At 40.3% G+C, this 18,173-nt stretch overlaps 1 protein-coding gene across 2 annotated transcripts; it reads right to left on the minus strand.

Annotated features, from left to right (window-relative positions):
- Nucleotides 1-332: 332 nt before the first annotated feature.
- LOC107096170 (four and a half LIM domains protein 2-like) lies at nucleotides 333-4,944 on the minus strand. 2 transcript variants are annotated; one of them, XM_015392705.1, is made up of 6 exons: nucleotides 4,743-4,944; nucleotides 4,482-4,661; nucleotides 4,168-4,342; nucleotides 2,290-2,459; nucleotides 2,011-2,197; nucleotides 333-1,214 (listed from the first exon to the last, which is right to left on the minus strand). In XM_015392705.1, exons 2-6 carry the CDS (start codon nucleotides 4,638-4,640, stop codon nucleotides 1,063-1,065), a joined length of 843 nt encoding a protein of 280 aa, XP_015248191.1. In that variant the 5' UTR covers nucleotides 4,641-4,661; nucleotides 4,743-4,944; the 3' UTR covers nucleotides 333-1,062. The 2 variants fall into 2 exon arrangements, with proteins under 2 accessions (XP_015248191.1, XP_015248190.1); XM_015392704.1 differs by having other exon boundaries at nucleotides 341-1,214; nucleotides 4,759-4,944.
- Nucleotides 4,945-18,173: the final 13,229 nt, after the last annotated feature.

Raw genomic sequence — 18,173 nt, forward strand, 5'->3', positions numbered from 1 at the left:
ATCACAAGCATGCCTCAGGGATGAGGATAAGGAGGGATTTTCTTGAAAAGCAAATATCCCCTGGCAGGATGTATGTTTTGGTTTTGTGTTCTGTTAAATGATGGAATCAGACTGCTTGACAATGTGGCAGCTGTGACACAAATGAAAAAAAACACAAACTTAAATAGGAAACAACAACATGCTGCCTTGTGTCATTAAGGTATAAAGCCACTCCTGTTTTTTGTTTTGTTTGTTTTTTTATTTCATTTCACATACATAGGGCTGCATTTAACTTGTTCTGTTAAATTGGCTTGGTTTACATGAACATGTGTTTTTCATTGTGGAAAAAAAGCCAAATCTACTATAAAACCTGAGCAAAGCTTTATTTCAATAATTTTTTTCTTATTCAAATAGCATAGAATTAAGTTTCTGACATAACCGGATACTTGGTAAAAATTCCAATTCAAAATTTGTGTACCTTTTGTCAGTGTATGGTCCTAAATCAAACATATTGTCTGATCTTCATAGGCAATAAATAAGACATCAAGCAGAGCAAAACCAGGCATTTGGAAACTTTATTAGAACACCTATTATATGTTGAAAGAAAACATGCAGGATTTTCTACTTGTGTTTCTTTGTAAACATAATAACATACGGTACATCAAGATGCAAACATTATTGAATGCTGCTGTTATTCGTAGCATTGAGCAATTTGTCAGTTTCTCTCTTATTTTAGTGTTGTAGTATGAAATACAGACTCTATCTTGACAAATGAAAATGCATTCTTACATTAAGCACCACAATATTGCATTAAGGAAGCATATTTCCTAAATTAAGAAATGAAAGCTGAGGTTTATATATGTGGCAAATGTCACAGTGACCATTGATGAGTGCCATCATAAATACTTTTAAAGAAGAAAGCTGTTTTAAAGTAAGTGATACAATATTAGCTGGTTCATCAACCAATGCTCTTAAAATAAGACCAAGGCAAATGTGGATTTATCTTCCCAGAATACTAACATCAACTACTGACTCATAAAAGAGAACATAAGCAGCTACAGTTTGGATGAACTTCTCAAAAAATCATTTCTCCCTGCCGCAGTCGGTGCACAAAATGTCATCCCTCTGGGTGAGGAAGCCACGTCCCACCAGCGACACAGAACACTGCATACAGGAGAAACACTCACTGTGCCATTGACGCTCCTCAAATGAGACATACTTGGCACCTGCCAAACCTGAGCAAAACAAAGTACATTTTTACACACAACAGCTAATATTTGAGAAGCTAATGAGAAATGTTTGCATACATTCTTATTGGGCATTAATGATATATTAATTTGGGGTTAATGTGGGTGTTTCTTTTTCTAGTTTTGACAAATAAAAACTATACACAATAAAGAGATGGTTGGATGCAATATTTAGACATTTTTTCTGTTGTTCCCAAATCCTGTTTGTTTCCTGACAAGGACAAGAATCTGACTTTAAATCACAGTCGTTTAATTCTCAGTAGGTTGAGTATAGGGCTTTTGGAAGACCATTCATTTAATCTTTTTAAAAGCTGCTTTGATGTTTGTTTGGGCTCATTATTCTGCTGGAAACCACTGTTGCTTTCAAGCATTAACACATTTGAAGCAAAATATACCCCAATGATGAAAAGAAACAGGGCAGGGTGTTTTTCAAGAAGGATTATTAAAAGCTTCCAAACAGGTTCAAGGATGCAAAGAAAGTGACTTCTATTGAACACCAATGTCATTGTATATCAACTGGAAAAAGGTGTGTGATTTCTATGTACCTTACTAAAGGGAATTTCATGTTTATAGTTTTAAAATCACTAAAGTCAGCTCATTAATTTCTGAATGTATGTATGGATTGGAACAATTCTGCAATAAGTATGATGTACAAGCCTTATGTATTATGTCAAGTATTATGACATTTTTTCGCACATCAAGTGTATGTATAATTCAAGGCCCATATAAAAGACCTCCTTCAAAATAAACAAAGCAATAAATGATGATATGGGGAATGACTCACTAGAAATAGATTTAGTGCAACCCACACACTTCTTAGCATACAGGTTGCTGAAGCACTCCAGGCAGTAGGGGTAATTCTCCCTGGAGGTGAAACGCTTCCCTGATAGCTGCTTTCTGCAACCAATGCAGAGAAAGCACTCACGATGCCAAGGCTTATCTTGATATGTCACACCTCCCGTTGTGATGGCCTGAACATAAAAGAAACATGTATAGGAAAAAAAGAAAAAGGTTTTCTCTCCCACACTGAGCTGCAGTCAGTGATGGAGTCAAGATAATTTACCTTTTTACAAGCACAGCACTGGTATGCAAACTGCTTTTCAAAGCAGGGCACACAGAAGTAGCCGGAGTCTTTGGGGATGAAAGACTTGGTTCCTATTGGCTGTTGGCAGCGGTGACACAGGAAGCAAGTCTCATGCCAGCTGTTCCCCTTGTACTCCATTTTTCGGGAACCTGGCAAACGAAGCAAGAGCAACTAAGCCAGCATATGGTACCTCAATGGCAGAATAGACCCTTCCTAAAATAGTTGGCCAGAATCAGACATGCAAAGTAGAGTAGGGCTTATAGATATACTTGCATGAAATTTGGCTTATAAAAATTTTGTAAGATCATATCTTTAATAATTTACTGCAAATAGTTTAAAAGATATAATGTTGTAAATATTTTTTTATATTTAATAAACTAAATATTTTGTATGACCCAGCTAAACTAGATTTTATTCTCAAAGCTCGAATCCAAATCATTGATAAGGCTTCTGATGTATTTCTTTTCCTGCTATTAAATACAACTCTTGGCTAGAGATTGATTTCTACTTATTTAAAAAAATGTTGTTGACAATTAAGAGTCTTCATTGTTACTATGGAAACATAATGAAATTATAAAAGAAAAAAAATAGGGCAAATTGTCCAGACTGCCTACACATTCCATGACTTTTATTTAGTGGGCCTACATTTATTGAGTGGGCCCCAGATCTTAAGATATATAAATCCAATGGAAATCTTAATGAATAGATTATTACAGTAATTTTGATCATGTTTATATGTGCGGCTGCTATATTAGACGCTGAACTGCAGGTTGCTTTCCAACTTCTGAAGATCTTAAGGTGGAATTTCAGTTCATTTGGAAATTCTAATATTTCTGGGGACAAATATTTCTTATAAACATTTAATTGGCACTGAGATTGTTCTTGTTACAACTTGAAAAATTTGAATTTTTTAATTAGTTTTGCTTATAAATACTATAAGCAATAAGAGAAGATAACAACTGTGCAAACCAAAGAGCCATTTCAACCCTTAGCTTTCTATGACTGAAATGAACTCTTCTTAAACCAAAAATCCATTTTTATTTAATTTTTGAGAAATATCTACTTGTGTTGCCATTTTAAAGAATGTTAATTCTATATTACATATATTATATAATGTATATCTTACATTATATATATTACAATAAAGAACAACATTAAATGTTGGTCAACAATGTTTTCCTTTTTTGTTGTGATATCAATATTTTGAGAAAATAAATCAAAAAAGGCATTTAGTTTTAAACCTCATAAAAAGAAAACAAATAGATATGCAAAATTCTGTCACTTTTAGTGACATTAACATTTATGAAACAGTTTTGAATCATTTTAAACCAGAGTTACAAAGAGCTATTGTATGAGGGCATGGATTATCAGTGGCCCTCTGTCAGCCCACTCCATAAAACAATAGGGAAAAACCTACTGGAGCTTTGTTTGCCCTGAAATGCCAGCTGTTAAAGAGCATGCTAGTTTTTTTAAGGGCAGAGCTTAATTGATGTTAAAAAGCAACATTTTATATGAAATGAAAGATGAGAAAAATAATGTTATGTTTGGCCCTTGAAGCACAGCTCCAGAAACATTTGGCAAATCCCTCTATAACATTGATATATCTTTTTTAAAACCAGAGATTAAAAGCTAATCTAGTGGCTTAGAAAACGTAGATGCGAGAGCAACTGCAGAATAGTTATTAATAGACATTATGTTAGAGTGGTTTTGTTTGCAACTGTTGAGCGTTGTCAAGACCAAGCCTGAACTTTCTATTTCAGGAACTACTTAAGATCACTTTATCCATTCAATATATCCGATTTTACATGTGGATTAAAACAATATGATTTATACTTTATCTCACATGGATGCCCGTACCTGGCATGATGGTTTTCTTGCAGGTGTTGCACTTGGAAGAGTAATCATGTGCATAGCATTCAGTGCAGAGCAGTAAATCCTCCTTAGCTGCAAAGGCCTTCTCTACCAGAGAGCGGCTGCACTTTGCACACTTGAAACACTGTTCATGCCAGTGGCGATCCTTGTAGGACAGGTCCTAGAAGCATTTACCACACAATACTTTAACATGTTCAAGCTGTCTCTGTTTCATATAATTATTCTTCACGGCTCTAATTTCTTGTTAATGTTGAAACCCTATAAATGGTTATCTCAGGGCATCCTTGCTCTTTTCTTACCTTAAAGTTACAGCCAATAGGTGAGGAGCATGCTTTACAGCAGTTAGCAAACAGGTTCTCATAACACTTTGTGCAGTACTGTGTATCCTCTTTCATGATGTACTTCTTCCCCAGCAGAGAGTCTTTGCAGTAATGGCAGTCGAATCGATCAACGGACATTTTTGTTTTCTCTTCTTTTATCTGTAGACCAAACAGAGTAGCAGCATGAACAATCGACAATGAAGACAAATAGAAAATATTGTACAAGAGATGTACTAGTCCCTGGACATCCTCTTACTCTTCTCGTACAAAAAAATTAGGTATAAAAAAGTTTCTTTTCTTCCCAGAAAGAAGTGCTGAAGAAGTGTGTATCTGAGCAGATACGAGGCAAGAGTGAGGCTGAAGTCAGGGACTGTGGAAGTTGATGGATTCAGGCACAGGGATGAGGCAGGGATTGAAACTGGGGTCAGGGAGGATTATGGGGTATCTACTGTGGGGCTCTTCTATAAATACAGACCTGCTCATATTAGTGGTGATCTCTGGAGGGAATGTGCATACTGCACTGAATCATTCTTCACCTTTTAAGGGAGGTCATGGTAAACCCATCACAAAAGCCTTTGATCCTGTTTCCGTATTGCTAATTTATCCCAAAAATAATAAAACGGCAAGAAATTTCATCAAAGATATAAATATGGTAAAAAAAAGTCAGAAGACTTCCGAAGTCAAAAGACTTTTAATGATTAAGTGATCAATTATTGCCGCATTGTGGTCAAACAGCCTAGACAGCTGGCCGTTTGGATTTCATGACTTGTGTGGAAACACTTGTCAAAGTTGTCGGAGACGCGAGCAGTTGCAGATGGTTGATGAAAGGCAAGTGCCAGGAGCAGCTTTGTGGATGCCAGGTACTGAACCATACTGCCAGGAGCTCTCACTGTTTGCTGGGAACATCTTGGCAGAACGTCACAAAGTGAAAGCTGTGGCTTAGTGCATGCTTAATCCATCCCCGTTGAGATAAAGAGGAGGAGGACCAGAATAGGCAGTTTAAACATATACTTTCTCGCCATCCATAGCACTGCTTTGATTGCAGCTCATCTTTGGTTTGACAGACTACACTGTTAGGAATTAAAATGATTTTTTTAGGAATCACAAATTCCAGTGACATTACCTTGCAAATGCACTCATAATTCCAGGCCTTTTTTTTGGTTTTTATACTACAACTACAAACATCATGTATATTATTTGAATCCTATTAAAAAGATAAACAAAAAGTAGAGCCTAATTGAGGAATGAAATGATTACTGAAAACAAAAGAAACTACAGAGACGTGATTGATGACGTCACAATCAGAACAAACTTAATCAAAGAATCAGCCAAAAGGTCAATAGTATCTCTGTAGAGGATGTGGAAATCTACAACTCAGGTGTGAACATCTTTGGACTAGGCAAATATACGTCATGGAATACACAAACCTGTACTATGTGAAAATGGCAGCACAAAAACAATGACACCCTGAAGGTTGAAGCAATAAAAGTAACAAGAAAACTCTAAGAAAGCCTAGATTTTGGCCAAATTTCAAAGTTGGCCAAAATCGAGTGAAAGAACGCCGCACATTAGCCTAAATTAGAGTATTAGAGTAGCATCATCATACTGCAGGGATGCATGTCAGCAAGGGCAGGAAATCTGGTAAGAGTTGTGGATTAACAGTTCAGGGTTAAGTAAAAGCCAAGGAAAACTGTCTGAGGCTGCAGAAGAATTGAGACTGCAGAAGAGGTTCATTTTTAGGCAGGACAATGACCCTAAACACACAGCAAAAGGTGCAAAGGTGTAGTTTAGAACAAAGGACATTCTTCAGTTAAAATGTTCTTATCAAAGCCCAAATATTTGTAAATGAGAATCTTTTTCAAAACTGAAATTAATGCTATTCTTAGACCCTTACTCTTGATTCTGTCTAAAGTTGTGCTATTTAGTGCATTAGCAAACATTTCAATCTCGTGCACATCTGACTGAGACAACATAAGATGCACTGTGTTTGTCTACTTCTAAATAAAAATAAACAAAATGAAATAACAGTTGTAATGCTTGATAAATGTTTAAACTAATCAGTGTCACAGATGATGAACAAGTAATTTCTGTTCAGGCCTTTATATGTATCAATTTCCAATAAAATATGGGGGTGGGGTCTGGAGTCAAAAATAGCTTGGGAGGACCACCAGCCTAATCCCTCACAGATGCACACAGGAAGGTCAAAGAGAGGGATGAGCCTGAAAGGAATGCAATTTTTTTTGAGGATGAACTCTCTTCCCCTGCGTCTTTATTTGATATTTGCCCCCTGCACAACCCCTTGCAAAGAGACATATATGGACTTACCAACTGGTAATGAGTGTAACCCATCTTTGATCAGCCAGTAATGCCGTAACACGGTCCTACATTGTATATGGGTTACATCTACCAACCTCCAAAAGGAGGCTGAGTTATTTTTGACCCATACCAAGCATGTTATGTAAGACTTTCATCACAATCACTATGTCTGATTTGAAGTCATCCCCTACTTGAGATTTCTTTTTTTTTTATTTCTAAGTGGATAAATTCTCAGGATTACATGCAGATGCATGGTGATCTGGATTAAATCACCAGTGAATGAAATCCTCTCTTCTTGTGGGGCCTATATGAGTGATTGATGATCACAAAAGCCATGCAGACATTAAATAAGCCCTCAAGCAACTACATGACAACTGCAGCATTGTCTCTTCTAATCTTTGTTGTTGCACACATCTGTCATTATGTGACATCTAAACAAGTAGTAGCGTGACCTATATTTCCTATAAAAAATCATCATGGAAAGCTATGAAAAAATAAACGGCATCTCAACAAAACAGATTATAATCTGATAACTTCGACATGTAATCTACATAAGTGTTCCTATTTTTGTGATTCACCTCAACATAACTAACATTGTTGTAGTTTGAAGCTTCTAATATTAACCTGCACAACAGGCAGTGCAAACTCTAGTGAGCAAAAATGTTGGTGATTTTGCATATTCCTTTTTTGCCTTGTAATCTACTGAAATCAAGGGGTATAAATCTGCCAAGAGGTTTTGTAGGGAGAATGTCTATATCTAGTAAATAGACCTTTATTTGACCTGGACTCACATGTCCACCTAATTTATTCAAACGTTACGATTAGATGTCCGCTGCCCTCCCATCAGGCTACCTCAAAGAAGAGAAGCATTTTCTCTGCTAACTCCTAAGAGGTGGGTTGGGAGATCAACATGACACAGATGCATTTCTGTGAAGTTTGCTTTACTTTGCAGCACCAAAGCTGACAGCTGGTTGGCATGGAGATGATAACATAAGTGGCTCCCATTAGGCTAGAACGATGGGCAGCTTTAGTAGTTAATGAGAGGGGTCACACAAAACTGTCCTTCTGAAGGCCTCTGTGCTCTGCTGCCATGTTGAGAGCTTGCTTTCAACACAGTATTTTCAGCTGAACAGGATAGTCACACAGGGGGCTGCAGGAGGTAAAGATGTACAATCATCTTAGTCTGTAGTCTCACAAAACTATAAACCGCTTCGGCAAGGGCCTGTGAATGCCTTCATTAACTCATCCCAATTCCTGGCAGTCCTCAGTAAATAGAGGCTTTGCATTGGGTGACAAGAGTGGTCACTGTGGTTTGGATAAAGTTGGCATTTTAGCCCATGTTTGATGCAAAGAATGTCTCAATTTCAATTAAAACAAAAGAACAGTTGAAGTAATTACAATGGAAATACAGCATAATTCGACAAAATTTTATTTATGTTTATATCCAACATATCAGTCTTCTACCCTTGCCCCTCACAATCCCTGGTACAATAGGTTGTCTGTGTTAAAGACTCATTCATTATGGGCACTGTGTATACATAAGTTTTATGCTTATTTTTGCAGTTTGTTAGTAAAAAATGCCATTTAAACACGAGAGTTACTTAGTAGGGGAAAGGGAACTATTTGAATATTGTATGGAAGGGTAGTATTTCTTGCCAAGCATTTCATAAAGTAAAATGCAAATTTTGTAAGGATTCATAAAGTAAAATATTTTGAACCTTCAGAAAGCTGGCTAAAGACTCTCTGACACTGCTCTGAACTGGTTTAAATCGTACCTCACTGACAGAACGGAGTACATCTCAATTGGAAATACAACTTCTCTGCAACATAAAGTCACCTGCGGAGTCCCCCAGGGATCAGTACAATTTTCTCCAGTTGAACAGCTCCGCAAAACTGAGGCAATCCTTGTTGGCACATCACACCAAGTCCTGTCATCCTCCATTACCGGTATAACCATCTCTGGCCAGGAAATTCCCCTCTCCACAATAGTCACCAATCTCCGTTTAAGATTTGATCCACAACTCACCTTTGAAGCCCATATCAAACACCTCTGCAAAATCTCCTTTTATTATCTAAGAAATATTTCAAAACTTCGTTCTACACTCACCTTGGCTGATGCAGAAAAACTGGTCCATGCCCTTGTCTCCTCCAGGCTGGACTTTTGTAATGCACTACAGTGGATTCAGAACAGTGCTGCAAGGATCCTGATGAGAGTTCGAAAGTACGACCACATCACACCCATTCTCCACTCCCTTCACTGGCTTCCTGTTTCTGCAAGGATTGAATACAAAGTCTCAATTCTCACCCACCAGTGCATCTATGGAAATGCCCCCCTGTATCTGAAGGAACTGCTCACCCCTCTCACTACAACACGATCCCGCCGCTTAAAACACTCAAACCACCTCCTCCTCCCCAAGACTAAACTAAGCACCATGGGCACCATTGGCGATCGAGCCTTCTGCTCTGCCGCTCCTCGGACCACTATGAGATTTTTTTTTAAATGTAAAGTGCATTACAAATAAAATGTATTATAATTATTATTATTAACTTTCATTGTAATTTTTATGAACAAGTAATAGGTCCCAATTTGTCATATACAAATACATAAAGAGAAAATTAACAAAGATGAATTTAAAAAAAATGGAAAGGTAATTGCACAGATCTGGGACTTGCAATAAATCATGTGGGACTGTCAGGAGGGACAGATAGTCCCAAGGTTTGTTAAAATACAACAAAAACAATGGCAGTGAATGTGTTTTGCTTGGAATTGTATTATCTGAATATTTTCATCCTGCCTAACTTAACTCATAAAAGCTTTTATCTATGTCTGAAAATCTGACCATATAGCTTAGAATATCTATAAATATTGTTAGAATCGTTATATCATATAGCGATACCTCGATGCTAAACGAAGCAGCAATTTAACTGGAGAGTTTTACATCTCATTGGTGAAATTGACAGTTAAATTGGGAGTTATCAATTATGTGGGATGGCTTTGAAATTATATTTAAAGACCTCATTTTCATGCAAACTGATGTGCACTTTGCTTTTTTCCCCCAGACTGTTTAAGCTTACTCCCTCAGCCAGCTTGTAGATTCTCTATTGCCAATTACCACACAAGATAAGTATTATTAAAGCAGAACATTGGCAAGGACATCGTTTAAAGACAGAAGGCTCTAATTTGGTCTAATCTTAGAAACTCCTACATACACAGATTTGCTGCTAAAGAATCAGTCATTTTTCCATTTACTTAAGACTGAGTAACCGCCAGACGGGTGTGTGTGTGTGTGTATATATATATATATATATATTAAGAGAGAGAGAGAGAGAGACAGAGAGAGAGAGCAGGGATGGGCAACTTCCATGATAAAATGGCAAACATTTTTTCAGCGGAACCATTGCAGGGCCAAATGACCACAAACTCCAAAATTGGATATGTAAGACGCTACAAATGATTCTGAATAAGAACAAATTTTATATGACTTTATACAGTGTATCTGTATGTTGACTGCACCAACATACAACTATTATCTGTATATAAATGCATTTTAATATGTCCTTTAGCAAAAGACAAAACATTTGTTTAAAAAAGTGCAAAGGAATTTGAACTCATTAATAACATAGAACAAAAAAGCTTTAAAAAAACTGATTGCAAATAGCTCCCATTCAATAATAGCAGAAAACTCGACCACAGAGGCCTAACAATAATTGAAGCTAATGAGAGAGCTGTGGTTTGGCCTGATGGCTCACAATGGATTGGATGGCTATGTCAATTTTTGTGGTTGCAATGCGCATCAAATTAAACAGTGTTTCATCGGTGAGTCTGTTTTTCTCTATGGATTTTATGTGCTTCATGATGGAAAAACTGCTCTCGCAAAGTGCTCCCAAACATACTGGCTATTGAGGGGGCAAAATCTCTGAGATGTGGAAAAGGTGCCCCAAGAAGAAGTCTCAAAATAAAATTCCCCTCTCGTTGCACTTGGCTTGAAAAAACGGGTCTGCCTGCAGCTTGCAGAGTTCGAGCTGCAGCTCCGATGGTTGCACGCTGACCACAGCAGAGAGGGGGTCTGTAAATTGTCTGCTATTGTTTGGGTACGATGCACCCTCAATGATTTTTTTTTTTTTTATTAAATAATAAAATTATTATTGATCTATTCGCTGAGTGATGACAAGGGCTGTGTTGTTACACCTAAAGGCGTTACGCTGCCGTGCATTATGCATAAGTTTGGCTGTCGTTGGACATAAATTCTGGACTTGTTATGAATATACAATGTATACCCCCAAAAAATATTTTGGAAAAAATACATAGAAAATTCAGCATTTCAGAAGAGAAAAGAATGGCAACAAGATGATTATGATTCATGTTCTCTCTACTGTCCAGATATAAGCAAAACAAGCAAAACAAAAAAGCCAACCCAACAACTCCATGTCTGAACTACTGCAGCACAATGCGGGAACATGCATATGCAGCAGCACAAGAAGAAACAGTTTCAACATCCTAAAGATAGTGAACTTAAAAGAAAACAAAACCAGAGAGATAAAAAATGATAAACATATAATTTGAGGGAGGACTGGTTTTACTGGTTAGCCTTTCGAGGGAGGACATTTTTCAAAGTGCTGACATTGTTGCTGGTTCTAACTAGTTATTTTGCTAACAGTTAGGTTTAGGGTTAAAGGGCAGTGTCGCAGTGAGTTTGTTGCAGATACTTTTGATTTATGCCCAGTACTGAAACGTGGTCTGCGCTATGTTATTCCACACCACAACGCAAGAGGGAGGCCGAGGCGGTGAAGAAGTGGGGGCAAGTTTGTGCAACAACGGACGGGCATGAGGGTGAACAAGAGCGAGGATCCAGGTGCAAAAAGGATCCCAACGTTCTTGCGCACCTCTCTCTTCTGGCTGATCCATCTTCAAGAGGTGTCCTCCGCAATGGCGGTCATACAAACAAAACAAGCCGGTAATTTACCAAACAGGAAATACCCATAGTGTTGAGCGGATGTAGATTTGACCAATCAGATCCCTTCTGTCTGCAGCACTGTCTGCGGTCACCTACAATTTTGGAGATGTACAGCTGAGTGTCTGTGGCAGGGGCGGATGCACATTTGCATTCACAGCGACACACGCAGATGACCTGGTTTCTGAGTATAAATCAGCCTTAAAGTGTCAGTTGGGTTTGTGTTAGGGTAAGGTATGTTTAGGTTAAGGGTTATTTTTAGGGTTAGAAGGTTATGTTACTGTATGTTCATTTGGAAATGGGACAAACACTAAATTGTCTGGGTGGGATCTCTGGCAATGGGTCTGGGCCTTTATCTAGACTCATGTAGCAAAACTCTAGTTGCATGAATTCAGAGACCCAAAACCAAATATTTCATATTTCAAATATTATGTAACAATAAAGCCAAGGATCTGCCATGGAGTGAAATCAATGCAAGTCTTACTATTAGGAGTTTCAAGCAGCAAGTTGCTAAACTTTAGTCTAAATTTTCAATCTATTTTCTATTCCAGATTTTATTTTAATTCCAGCATGATCTCTGACTATTCTTTCTTTTGACAAAATAAGAACAGATTAAACCAGCATGCCCTAGATACCATCATACCAGTTGCAGGTTTAGTGACCGATAGTTTGGTCATCAACAAATAAAAATATAATTTTAATTGCAGAGTTACATAACATATAATGATGTAGCCTAATAAACTGGACAATTACTTCTAAGTTAACAATGTAGTCATTTAGCAAAAAACTAGGTTTGGATAACAGTTGACTGATTGCACAAGACTTCTATGTCAGGAAGATAAAAAAATAGGTGATAAATGGGGAATGTGACATTTTATCCTAAATTACTCATATTAATGATTTAAAGGAATAGTACACCCAAAACATGATTAGCCTTCATTTTCTACTCACCCCCATGCTGAACAACACTCTGGAGTACTTTTTTGATNTGGTGGTGCTGGACTGGATGCGATGCCACACAGATGACCTTGGAGTCTTCTGACTGCGAGTGGGACATCATCTGGGGGGTGGGGGGTGCCTCTCTCCACTGTTCACCACATCGTCCATCAGGGTTTGCATGGCTGACCCAATCGACGGCTGCCATGTTACTAAAAATATTTAAGAAGACGCAGGAAATAATGACTTTACTAAAACTGTTTTCATAACCCTGAAATGAGAACAGCTAAAATGTGATTCTACTTACCATCTAAATGTAACAGTGGTCGGGTAGACCCTCCTCCAGGGTAGACCCTCCTCCAGGGCAGACCCTCCTCCAGGGTAGACCCTCCTCCAGGGCAGACCCTCCTCCAGGGTAAACCCTCCTCCAGAGCAGACACCTCAGCAGACAGCTGGTCCCACCATGGAGCACCACTGACTGCCTCCAACACGTTCTCCCCTCCTCATCCTCTGGCATGTCATCCTCTGGGGCCGTGATGTCACCGGCTCCCTCCTCATCCTCTGGCATGTCGTCCTGCTCTTCATCCTCTGGGGCCGTGATGTCACCGACCCCTCCTCATCCTCTGGCATGTTGTCCTGCTCTTCATCCTCTGGGGCCGTGATGTCACCGGCTCCCAGGCAGATGTTGTGCAGGACAGCACATGCCGTTATGACCTGTAGAAAAAAAAGACAAAAATATATATTTTTATTCAGTCATCTATCTTTATTTCATTATCTTTATTACATGATTTATTAGAAATTAAATATTACTTCACCTAGATCCACTATTTAACTGTTTTTGTTTTTATATTTAGATTTGTTTCCCCTGTATTATGTTTTCTTTATATAATTGCAAATAAAATCAGGCAAATAATTATTTATTTCTCAATCTATCACAGTTTGGCTTCTCAACACAACATTAGTGATGGTGAAAGTAGTGATTTAGGTCAGTTATTTACAGGGTTTGTACACATTTAACTATTCAATTCAAATTACTCAAGTTACTGTTGGAAGCTGGAGAAGTACCACCTTTCTCCAGCAGAGTCCGCCGTGGATCCTCCTGAGCAGAGCCTCCTGCACAGCTGCTGCTCATTACCATCATCAGAGGATCCACTACTTGGCTTAGCTTGACTTAGCTGTCTTCAGACCTTGCCTCAACGCCACAGTGTTGATCCAGTTGGTTAGCACTAAGCCTAGATCCTTCTGAGAACCTTTGTTGACTTTTTGAATCCAAGCTGGATTCTAACTTCTGTCTCTGTTTTCAAGGAAACCAGTTTGTCTCCTGTGAAGCTCTGGAAGAGCTTAACCTCCCAAGCCTACCCTCTGAGCCAAACCTGAAGCCTGCCTTTGAGCTTTCATGCAGCCTTGGATCAAGAGCTGGAAACCCCAAGCTTCACTCTGTTCAAATCCTAAGAAGTAAGACGCTGAAGCAGCTTGCGGACTCTGCGAACCAAACTCTCTCCAGTTCCAACAACCTTCCTCTCCAAGCTTTAATCAAGGACCCTCAAGGTACAAGTCAGAAACAATCTAAAGACAAATCTCTAAGTGCCCTGCTAACTGAACTGTCTTCCTACGCAGACTCCGGTGAACCCGTGTTCCAGGACAACAACCAGAACCAGTATCATTGTGCTTGCAAAATAAACTCTGTTAAACTTTTACTGCTGTTTCCGTCTAGTGGTGTTCTGCATACTTGGGTCGCTTTAGAGAACCCATCATGACAGAACACTGCGGCCAAACACAAGGCCCAGCAGATCACCTCCGCCGTCGCTTGGAGGAGCAGGAAGCCCAAATCCAAGGACAAACCCAGACACTCCGTGAGTTATATCGCCTGGTAGACACTCACAATCATATGCTTCAGAGCTACGCAAATTATGTGAGCAATGCTAATGCCACGCCAGCAGCGCAACCATCTCCGGGTCCTGTTCCCCCTCCGAGGTCACCAGCAGTGACGTCATCAGAGTTCCGCCCTAACCTTCCTGAAAGATTCTCCGGTAATATGAAGGATTGCAAAGGATTTTCATTTCAAAGCCGGCTAATTTTTCAAAATGCTCCCAATAGTTTTCCCACGGATTATAAACGAATAACGTTTATTCTTTCTCAATTAACAGGAAGAGCCTTGGAGTGGGCTCAGGCCAGATTTTCCACCGATGAAAGCCTCAACTGTCGATATTCTGATTTTATTTCCGAATTCTCCCAGGTTTTTAACCAGGAATCTGATCAAACTATTGACTCTCGTGCTCTTTTCAGTATCAAGCAAGGAAATTCTTCTGTGGCTGATTTCTCCATCAACTTACGGGTTAAAGCAGCAGCTTCCAGATGGAACCAAAGTGCTCTGAAAGGGGCTTATTTTATGGCCTTAAATGAGAATATTAAGGACGAACTTGCAACCCTCGATGAACCTGCTACCCTCGATGAATTAATCAAGTTAACAATAAGATTGGACAACCGAATCCGAGCCAGAAATAGTTCCAAGCCAAGAAACCTAGGATCTCTTTCCGTTGCTCCTGCTTCTAATAACGTGACTGTTTTTTCTCCTCCCACAGAACAGTTGCCTAAGTTGAGATCTAAGACCCAGTCTCTCCCTCTGCCTGTTCAGGCGTCTCATTCTGGTGAAATGGAGGTCGAACCCATGCAGGTTGGACACACTAGGCTAACTCCAGAAGAAAGACAAAGACGCTTTTTGAGTAAACTCTGCATTTATTGTGGCGAGAGTGGACACTTCATCGCCTCCTGCCCGGCTAAGTCAAAAGCCTAGGCCCGTCAGAGGATCTGAGGAGCATGACGGGCCAAACTAATTCTAAGAAATCTCCTCGACTGATGCTTCCAGCCACTCTGTTTTTCGCTAACCAAAACCTCTCTTTCTCTGCAATCATCGATTCAGGCTGTGAACGGAACCTGATTGATTCAAATCTCGTCCAACAACTGAAAATTGAAACCATTCCCCTGACTCAACCTCTCCGTGTCGCAGCCATAGATGGGAAGAAACTTCACCAAGTTACCCATCAAACTGAACCCCTCAAGCTGCTACTTTCAGGTAACCACCGTGAGACAATTACATTTTTTGTTTTTCCCTCCGCATGCTCCCCTCTCGTGCTTGGATTTGAATGGTTGGAGAAACATAATCCACGTATCAACTGGACTGATCGTCACGTGGAGTCATGGTCTACGTCATGCCATGAGACATGCCTTCGTTCGGCAGCCCCCTTGGTGGGGTCTCCTAGGGGAGGGGGGGAGATGGATTCTCCTGACCTTTCTTCAGTTCCCTCAGAGTACCATGACTTGGCTCCCGTCTTCAGTAAGGTCAGTGCTACGTCCCTTCCTCCACACAGACCATATGACTGCGCTATCGAGTTGCTACCTGGAGCGCCATTACCCAGCAGTCGTTTATACAACATCTCCAAACCCGAATGAGAAACTATGGAGAAATACATTAACGAGTCTTTAGCTGCTGGGATTATTCGCCCGTCCTCCTCTCCTCTGGGTGCAGGATTCTTTTTTGTGGGCAAAAAGGACGGTTCTCTTACGCCATGTATCGACTACAGAGGTTTGAACCAAATTACAATTAAGAACAAGTACCCTCTACCTCTTCTCGCCTCAGCGTTTGAACCTGTTCAAGGGGCAACAGTCTTCACCAAATTGGATTTAAGGAACGCATATCATCTTAGGATCAGAGAAGGAGATGAGTGGAAGTGTGCTTTCAAAACCCCATTAGGTCAGTTCGAGTATTTGGTTATGCCTTTTGGTTTAACTAACGCCCCTGCCTGTTTCCAAGCCCTCGTGAACGACGTTCTCAGAGACTTTTTAAATGTGTTTGTGTTCGCCTATATTGACGACATACTCATTTATTCAAGGAACCTGTCTGATCATAAGAAACATGTCCGCCTGGTGTTACAGAGGCTACTGGAGAACAAGTTATTCGTCAAGGCAGAAAAGTGTGAGTTTCATCAACCCTCAGTTACCTTTTTGGGGTTTGTGCTCGAGGGTGGGCAGCTTAAGCCTTCTGAAGACAAGATTAAGGCTGTTTTGGAATGGCCAGTTCCTGAAAATCGCAAGCAGCTACAGAGATTTTTGGGGTTCGCCAATTTTTACCGCCGCTTCATAAGGAACTATAGCCAAACAGCCCTCCCTTTAACCTCACTGACTTCAGTTAAACGAACTTTTCATTGGTCCCCTGAAGCTCAGACTGCATTTGAGAAACTGAAATCTTTGTTTTCCAGAGCACCTGTGTTAATTCAGCCAGACCCTTCCAAGCAGTTCATCTTGAAGTAGACGCTTCAGATTCTGGCGTTGGAGCAGTCTTGTCTCAAAGACTCGATTCTGACCAAAAGATCCATCCATGCGGCTTTTTCTCTCGTAGACTTTCTTCAGCAGAGCAGAACTACGACGTTGGAGATCGTGAGCTGTTGGCCATCAAGTTGGCGCTGGAGGAATGGAGACATTGGCTGGAGGGAGCTGAGCACCCGGTTCTAGTTTGGACAGATCACAAGAACCTTGCTTACATCCAGTCAGCCAAACAGGCCAACCCTCGTCAATCCAGGTGGTCCATATTCTTCTCAAGGTTTAATCTCATTATCTCCTACAGACACGGATCCAAGAATGTGAAGCTTGACTCCCTTTCTCGTCTTTACTCCGTCGATCAACCCGAGACACCAGAGCCTGTCCTTCCGGCATCATGCACAGTCGGAGTTGTTAATTGGGAGATTTCCGATCTCATTAACTCCGCCCTGGCCACGGAACCCGACCCAGGTAACGGTCCAGCTAACAGAACCTATGTTCCATCTTCCGTCAGGTCCCGATTAATACAATGGATGCATGCTGCCAAATTTTCTGTCCATCCGGGAGTCAGTAGAACTATTGCTCTGATTTCAAGACGCTTCTGGTGGCCTACGCTTCACAGAGATGTAAAAGAATATGTGTTGGCCTGCCCCACTTGTGCCAGAAACAAGGCCTCACACCAGCCCCCCTCGGGTCTGCTACAGCCTCTTCCGATTCCTTCTCGTCCATGGTCCCATATTGCCATCGACTTCGTCACCGGCCTCCCTGTCTCTCGAGGTATGTCCACCATCTTCACCATCGTTGATCGTTTTTCCAAATCGTGTCATCTCATCCCTCTCAGGAAGCTTCCCTCGGCCTTCCAGACAGCTCAACTTCTAGTGAAACACGTTTTCCGGTTACACGGCATTCCCCAGGAGATCCTCTCTGATCGTGGCCCTCAGTTCATATCACAAGTTTGGAAGGCATTCTGCGCAGCTCTGGGCTGTAAGACATCTCTGACATCTGGTTATCATCCACAATCCAATGGTCAAACAGAAAGGATGAACCAGCAACTGGAATCTACCCTCCGTTGCCTCACGTCTAACAACCCAACCGACTTCATTATTGAGTGGTGAGAGCTGATGTTAATGCTTTCACACGGTTTTCAATAATG

Source organism: Cyprinodon variegatus, unplaced genomic scaffold (assembly GCF_000732505.1).
Source record: "Cyprinodon variegatus isolate N-32 unplaced genomic scaffold, C_variegatus-1.0 Scaffold604, whole genome shotgun sequence".
NCBI lineage: Eukaryota > Metazoa > Chordata > Actinopteri > Cyprinodontiformes > Cyprinodontidae > Cyprinodon > Cyprinodon variegatus.